General features: G+C 44.2%; 1 protein-coding gene across 1 annotated transcript in view; it reads right to left on the bottom strand.

The window, feature by feature from the left end:
* Nucleotides 1-7,735, bottom strand: part of pcdh7a (protocadherin 7a) — a 43,160-nt gene extending 35,425 nt beyond the window's left edge. Inside the window, exons 1-3 of the mRNA XM_031285862.2 lie at nt 7,684-7,735; nt 4,093-6,469; nt 1,209-2,385 (exon numbers count right to left, since the gene is read on the bottom strand). Coding sequence (XP_031141722.1) covers nt 1,209-2,385; nt 4,093-5,516 — 2,601 coding nt within the window. The 5' untranslated portion in view covers nt 5,517-6,469; nt 7,684-7,735. The remainder of the gene's footprint in view (nt 1-1,208; nt 2,386-4,092; nt 6,470-7,683) is intronic.
* Nucleotides 7,736-8,520: the final 785 nt, after the last annotated feature.

Here is an 8,520-nt window from a genome sequence, read left to right as displayed (position 1 = left end):
ATAGCTTTGTTGAACATTTTTTAAAGCATAATGGGAAGTTCGTTTGATTAATACAATGAGGGCAGAGAAGAGAGATTTTCGCCAGCATAAGGTATACACTAAATTAGAACTCATGCTATTTCCGGTATCTCAAATGTCTTTAAGTCAAGTCAATTACCTCTTCACCTCAGTGTGGATCTTTCAAACCAACTCTAACCTATACCACACATATTTATTCAATACTATGCATATGGTTTGTACACATGTATTTCACATTCCCTTTATTCCTCCTGTAAACATTATTCATTTAGAGTTATAGTGGTTTTCAGTTTCTTTGCTCTAAGTTTGACCAATTCTTTTCTGCTCAGAATGTGATGCATGACACAATAAAAACTTCCAAACGTCATCAATATAAACTACTAAAGTGCAACTTTTCAAATGAACACTGTTCAACTGACTGTAGGCCAAAACTGGGACAGGGACATCTCTCTCTCTTTCTCTACCTCTCTAACACACTCACCCTAATGCTCTCTCTCTCACATGCTCTCTCTTACACACACACACACACACACACACACACACACACACACACACACACACACACACACACACACACACACACACACACACACACACACACATACACCTAATGCGCTCAGCTCTGAGTTTAATGTACCATAAAAGAAGAACTACTTCAGTAATAACAGTTATTTTAACCACATAGTCATTATAAGAATGCATTCTGGACAAAGAGCATTCAAACTACAAAGAAGCAGGCATTGCCAATAGCCTTCAAAAGAGAAACAGGCTTCTTTATCTGGGACACATATAGACACAATTATTTCCTCAAAAATGGGCAGAAAATTGCAACACCATGCACACTGCAGAAATTGTGCATTTATCTCATTCTATCAAGAAAATAATCTTCTTACCAGTTTAGTTTAAACAGCCACAATCAGTTGTCATTACCACCCTCCTCCATTGTAATGTGTTATCAGAGTGCCCATTATTTGAATGGATCAAAGGACAATATCACCACTGTCATTATGGGTTATCATTACCAACTATGTGGAACAATAGAGGAACTGCACACACCTAAATAGCACAGTGGGTTTTTATTATCTTTTCTACTTAAGATTTCTTCCATTCAAGTTACATGTATTTTTATATACTTTACTTGATTTTGCTGAAATCAGTTTGAAGAATATATCTTTATACATAAAGATTACCTGTGCATCCACTAGGGTGGCGTTGGCCAAGCTCTCGTTGATGAAGACATGAACCAGGGCGGTGGCACAGAGAGAGGGGGCCCCACTATCATTGACCCGGACTACCAGGCGATGCAGACCTCTGTGGCGCCGCTCCAGAGGTTCTGCCAGGGTGATTACTCCATTGGTGTGGCCAATTTCAAAGAGCCTGAAGGGATTTCCCCCCACTAGAGCATAGCGAAGGTCTGCATTTGGGCCAGTGTCTGAGTCTAAGGCTGTTACAGTCCTGACGATTGTGCGGGCACTGCTGGCAGGTGGAAGGAGGGTGTAGGACTCATTGGTTGGAGAGGTGATTGAGGGGGCATTGTCATTTTCATCTGTCACAATGAGTGAGATGGTGGCGGTGGCAGTTTTGCGGGGCTCCCCTCCATCCACAGCCCGGACACGGAAGGTGTAGGAGGAAAGCTTTTCACGGTCAAACGATGCAGAAGAGAAGATAGTCCCTGTGTTGTTCTCGATGGAAAACATCTCTTCTCGCTCTTTCTCGCCATCTTCTCCTTCCACCTTCTCTACCGTCTTCTTCTCATCAACTCCATCCATCTCTACAAACAGACTAAGTTCTGCGTTCTCGCCTTCGTCTGCATCAGTCACGGTGACCATGCCAACTGGGCTGTTGGCAAGCAGGTTTTCTTTCACGTAGAATGTAAAGATTTCCTGAACAAACTTTGGCGCATTGTCATTGCGGTCAGTCACCTGGACGACAACAGTGGCAGAGCCTTGCAGAGAAGGTGTACCCTTGTCCTTGGCAATGACACGGAGTTCATACCTCTCTCGCTGCTCACGGTCCAGAACCCCGGTGGCACGGATGTCTCCATTATCTGCATCTATGTAAAATGGCCCGTTACCAGCAGGGTCCAGGGAGTATGCAATCTCTGCATTCTTACCGCTGTCTGCGTCTGTGGCTACCACAGTGACTACCCTTTCACCAGGTGTATTGTTCTCAGCAAAGTGGACCTCCACAACGCTCTGGGCAAAGGTCGGGGCATGGTCATTGATATCTACCACTCGTACCATTAGTGAGCTGTTGCTGGACAGACTGGGGCTGCCAGAATCTACTGCCACAATGGTAACACTGTACTCTTTGGTGGCCTCGTAGTCCAGCAAGGCAGAAGTATGTAAGAAGTATTTTTTCTTATTCCTGTGAAAAATAATTGAAAAATAAATTTCATGAATGTGGTTGCTACCCTAGATGAAGATAATACAGATCTTGTCTGTAAAATAATCAAACAAAATACTACTGCTGCTCCCTTTTAGTCAATTAGCAGACTCATCAGCCACCAGGGTGTTGATAGTCATTGTATTGGTCTATGTATGTTCTAATACAGTATGCTATCCTAAAATGCATTGTGTTGTGTGTCGATTACAATGATTTGAAACAAAGACAAGTCACAAAACCTGTCATTTGAACAGCTGGCACCAGAGTATTACTGGAATATTTGCTTGAAAAATTACACTTTAATTGATTGTCAAAATAGTTGGCAATCCATTTTCTGTCAATCAACTAATCGGTTAATCAAATAATCATTTCAGCTCAAATATGCTTTGGTCTCTAATACACAATTCATTTTAAGAGATCTTCCTGCATGACTGCAGTCATCTGCAGAGAGACAATAATACTGGAGAAACTGTGACAGATTTTTTAATGAAAACCAATTTATCGATTTGCTGAAGACCTTTATGATTATAAATTTGACTCAAGATTGCTTTAGTCAAGGACAGCCCTACAGTAAATACAACAACTACCCTTAATGCACAGGTGTCATGAGCAGTAGCAGTGATATCCTAAGATGGCCATCTCTATTTCCCTCACTCCCTCCATCCATCCAATAGCTTTAGGAAATATCTTTCCATTGACTGAGGAGCACTGACATTTATAGCCTGCACCGTAGTATTATTCCTAAAAGTCTAAAACCCTTGACTTTTATTAATATTTTTGCTCAAAGTTTATAGATTGTATGACATTCAAACCACTCTGTAGCCTTAGTGAATGAGTGGCACCACTTGAACCAAGCTTAAATGAAATCTGCATAAAACAACACTTCACTCATCTCTGTATTCTCTGTGGAAAACAGAAATTGTAGTAATTCCTCCTGGAGCAGTAGTGTGGGTGAGACTTATAGCAACTGCATGGTGAATGTGTAATTGTCAAGGTTAGAAAACAAGTGGGATAAAAACAGTACCAGCTCCTGGTAAAAACATTTGTAATAAAAAGTTATGTTTAAATTTGTTAACACTTTACAGAAATGTACACATACCTGGGAATTACCTAGAAATATCAGGAACTATCTTAAAACCAATGTATAAGTCCTGAAAATCTCAGAATCAAGGACTGTATATTAGGAATTAAGAACAGATTGCTAAATGGCATCTTAATGAACCATTGGCTAATCATTATGGCCATTTTCTTAATGAATAATAACCAGTTTTACATTAATTCTTCCTGGTATGTGGGAATGAGGTGCTTAATGGCACATATCCAAATGTTATTTGCTTATTATGTACATAGTAGTTTTTGCCCCGCACCCCACCTCAGGGGTAAGGTGGTGCATTATACTGAGCTATTATTAAAAATGCATCATTACTTCATGATTACCTTAACATTACTTACCATTTTTGTGTGCTCCCTCAAGAAAAGTAGTGCATCATCCTACCCAAAATGACAGGGACTAATGATTAAATACTGGTTTATTACTAAAGTCCCTAGCTGCAGTCTGTTTCAAGTAACTTATTATATAGTCCTTTATTCAGAGTAATTCAGGAACTACATATCAATAAACAGTTAGTTCCTTCCTTTGTAATGGATTTCTGTAACTAACTGTAATGGGTTACCTTTAGTTTGGCTTACCTGTCAAAGGCTTCATCTGCAGGTAGGGGTGGGAGCACTGTTTCACCAGCTGGCTTCAATGTGAATGGGACGTCTCCTACAACTGTACACGTCACAGCCCCATTCTCTCCCTGGTCTCGGTCTGACACCTGTACCAGAGCTACTGGTGTGTCCACCAGAACGTTCTCTGGTACTAACGCTGCACCATCTCGAACAGGGATCCGCCCAATCTTTCGGATTTCTACGACTGGGACATTGTCATTTTCATCCCGGACAGCCAAAATCACAGTGGTGCGGTCAGTGCGGGGTGGCTGACCCCGGTCTCTGGCTGTTACTGTGAACCTCAGTTGCGCCACATCTTCCCTGTCAATCCTGTGAAGGACGCTCAGCCATCCAGTTGCCTCGTCCAGCCGCAGAAGTCGCCTGACGGACTCTGTGGCTGCTCCAAAGACATACTCCACCTGCCCGTTGACTCCAATGTCGCGGTCTGAAGCTCTGACCTGGAGGACAGGTGTACCTGGAGGAGCATTTTCTGCCATTTCTGCCTCATATGTGGACCTCTCAAACTGTGGGCTGTTGTCATTCACATCAGTTATGGAAACACGAAGCAGGGCTTGGGAGGAACGTGGTGGGTTCCCCCCATCTCGAACCCTGAGGACGAGCTCATATGAATCTTTTTGCTCACGATCCAATGTGCCTTTCACAATGAGCTGTGGTTGTTTTTCACCATCTGGTATATCTGCAACTTGTAGTTCGAACACAGTGCTCCTGGGTCCTCCTCCAATATCTCCACTTCTACCCCTCCGGTCCCCAAGTCCATCCACTCTAGAAATGGGGTTTCCTCCTGCTGTGCGTCTTGTTGAACCTGACCCAACGGCACCATCTTGGATCAGCTCATAGCGGTCAATGCCATTTCGCCCAAAATCCCTGTCTGTTGCTGTGGGCAGCAGGTAAAGGGTTCCTATTGGGCGATTCTCCTCAACTGAAAGCTGGAGCACAGGTGAGGGGAAGGAAGGTGTGTTGTCATTGATATCTGTTATGACCACACGGCCTTCAAACAGGTCTACCCAGCTCTGCAGTGGTCCAATCACTGACACCTCAAAGTCCAAGAAACACTCATTTTCATCAAATATCATCTGGCACTGTGGGAGCTTCTCTCTGTCGATGCGCCTTGGGCCTGTTGTCAGCTCACCTGTCACATTGTCAATCTTGAAGAACTCGGAGCCGCTCTCCAGGGCGAAGGTGACATCCCCGCTGCCTGTACCTGCCGTGAGGCCCAGGTCGGCGGCCACGTTGCCAATCTTGACGTCAGGTGGGCCCTCCTCCGCCACCCGGTACCGGAGAGCTGAGTCGGCACCCGGTAGCTGAGTCAGCAGCTGCAGCACTAAGACCACGAGGCTGAGAGCCTGCGCCGCGGAGGAGTGCACTGCACCAAGCCTCTGCATGGCTCCTTCTTCCTCTCGCCTCTCTCCTTCCCGCTGACTGCTTCTGAGCTGTGGCTTGTCTCTTCTTTATTGGTGTTTAGTGGTCTGGTGTAACTCACAGCGTGGGTGTTTGTTGTATCCTTTCTTACTTTCTCCCTATCGCTCTCTGCGGACTGCCGCCTGAGGTCCGGGGAAAAGCTTCCACACTCTCACCGTAGTTCACTTCAGCGGTGCAGGCTTTCTTTATTCTTCTATAGTAGGCTACTGAACAGTGATTTTTTTAACTTCTATAATAACAATTTCGTTGTCTTGCTTGGCTGTCGACGCCATAAAAGATATCAAAAATCCATCCTGCTGTGAAAAAACAAACAACTCATTCATCAGCCTTTGATTAATCCTCTTCACCCTTTCTTTCTCGTAAACCGGAGAGCTATCCCGCTGTCACACGAGGACGCGTATCAGTTCATATTGTCATTTGTAAGTTGTTTTTATTCCAGTCACATTTGGGACAACAGCTTTTCTCGCGTTTTTCACAGTTAGAAACTGCAATGCAGCACCACACAAAAGGAAGAAAAAAAAAAAAAACACTGCTCAGCTCTCCGGATGCCGGGTGAAAATTAACTCAACATCCCCAGAAGAGGAATGAAAATCAGTTTGAAAAAAAAGTACTTGGGGTGCTGCTACTGGATCTTTTCTTACCTTTAGATCCAGCTGCGTTGTCCTCTTTTTCCCGCAGTGGAGCAACGTGCCAAGCCGTAGGATTCCTTCACGCAAGTTATGAAAGCGAGTTTCTCAGAATATTTTTTTCTTCTGATAAAACTAAAAATTAGAGCCTCTCCTGATGGGCTAAAATTGAGATTCCAATATCATCATCAATTCAGCGTATGTAGCCTGTGTTCGGGATGGATGTCTCGGGGATGGACCGAGTGTAGATGCGTCTTTTTCCAAGAGTCCCGCATTCTGTCTCTCTCTCTCTCCTCCACATGCGCCTCCTCCTCCTACTCCTCTGGCTTTTTTCCTCTCACCTGCACTGCTTGGGACTGCTGCTGCTGCCGGTCTCAAGTGATGCTGCAGTCTCTCTCTCTCTCTCTCTCTCTCTCTCTCTCTCTCTCTCTCTCTCTCTCTCTCTCTCTCTCTCTCTCTCTCTCTCTCTCTCTCTCTCTCTCTCTCTCTCTCTCTCTCTCCTCGCTACTGCAACATTTCCCCCGGCCGCGTAACTCGATCGCTGAGCTGTAACGGGAGAGGCAGCAGAGGCGGTGTTGGGTCGCCGTGTGTGTGTATGTCAGTTACTGGGGACAGACCTCACCTCCCCCTGTCATATAGGAAGATTAAATGGCTTGGTGTCCCGGCTGCTGACAGCTCCTGGTGGGAAAATATCTTTATTCACACATTCATACAAAGGACAAAGAAAGACGGGAAGAAAGGAGAGTGATCTACCTTTAATACAAGTCAGCTTAGTGCTCAGTCATTTTTCTGCTGGTGCAGCTATTTTGCCGGGGCAAGTGTAGAGGGCTTCATTCATTCTTTTCTGAGGGCGACATAAATTGTCACATAGTACTCTCTTACGTAGACTATGGGAAATTGCTATGATGTTCACGGCACACAGTAATTTATACTAAAGGTGGTACACAAAGTGCACTGTCTAATGGCCAGCCTAATGGTAGCCTACTATACTCCACTACAAGCCAAATAAATAAATAATAATAATATCTATATTATAGGCCTCTATATAATATTATATATATATATATATATATATATATATATATATATATATATACACACACACACATATGCTTTCTTTGTTGGCAGTATCCTCCAGCTCATAACAAACATATACACACTGCTGTGAGAATGTCTCTCGGCGGACCGACCTGCTCGGTGAGGAGCGCAATGCAGCATTGGTCTGTGCGCTGCTATTGAACACTACCGGGGCATCCACGCTGCCGCTCTGTTAAACCACCTCTGCATTTCGGATTTCCTAGCCACTCAGGAACAACTGTGCCGCCCAGCCTGGCTAGAAAGTAGGGATTTCCCCCAACATAATGTTATTGAGCGAGAGAGAGAGAGAGAGAGAGAGAGAGAGAGAGAGAGAGAGAGAGAGAGAGCTCTGTGAACCAGCTATTAGTGAATAGTTTATGGCTGGTAGAGAGTAAACAAAGACTTACAAACTGCAGAGGGAGGTGACATCTCTCTCTCTCTCTCTCTCTCTCTCTCTCTCTCTCTCTCTCTCTCTCTCTCTCTCTCTTCCTTTCCACATGACTTATCCCCATTTTTCTTTCTTTTTCATCTTCAGGAGGAACCAGGAGGTGTGTGTGTGAATTCTAGGATCAGACCTTTGGTGGGGCTCAGTCCCTAATGAGAATGTGACACGGATACAGTGCCTTGCAAAAGTGTTAAACCCCCCCCCCCGCTAAATCAGTAAATTCATTAGCCGATAATCTCTGAGCTAGCTACTGAACAGCAACGTCAGCTAACGTTTTTTGACACTATTAACACTATGATGGAACTAAACCTGACAATTTATAAGTCACAGTAATGAACGACCAATTTGACACAATGTTCTAACATTCAGCAATTTTAGTTGGTTACGTTTCAATTTGGGTTCTAATCTGCGCCATGAAATGACCAACTTCTTCTCTGGGGACTACCAACGTCAAACTTCACAACCGCACTCCTGCTCTCCCTCTGACAGATTAGATAGAGACTCAGCCAAAGGCGGGAGTCTGGCACATCCACCTCCGATTGGCCAACACTATGTTTCTGTTAACCCTTTCCTTGACTGGGTTACAGGTGCAAAGCATCGGCGACAGCGACACGGGATATTAAACCTGTTTCAAGCCCTTTGAACCTGTAATTGTTTGTCTTCTATCACTAACAGACAAGTTCGCAAACTCTAACTTGAAGCACAAACATTGATTTAAAAAAAAAATTGAATTGAAAAACATTGATGAATTTTTGGCTTGAGCCCCACTAAAAAGGGTCTAAAATCGCCCGTGTGTGTGTGTGTGTGTGCGCGTGTGTT

This window comes from Sander lucioperca, chromosome 4, assembly GCF_008315115.2.
Source record: "Sander lucioperca isolate FBNREF2018 chromosome 4, SLUC_FBN_1.2, whole genome shotgun sequence".
Taxonomy (NCBI): Eukaryota; Metazoa; Chordata; class Actinopteri; order Perciformes; family Percidae; genus Sander; species Sander lucioperca.
The sequence above is the reverse complement of the archived record's forward strand: the minus strand, read 5'-3'. Positions and strand labels throughout refer to the sequence as shown.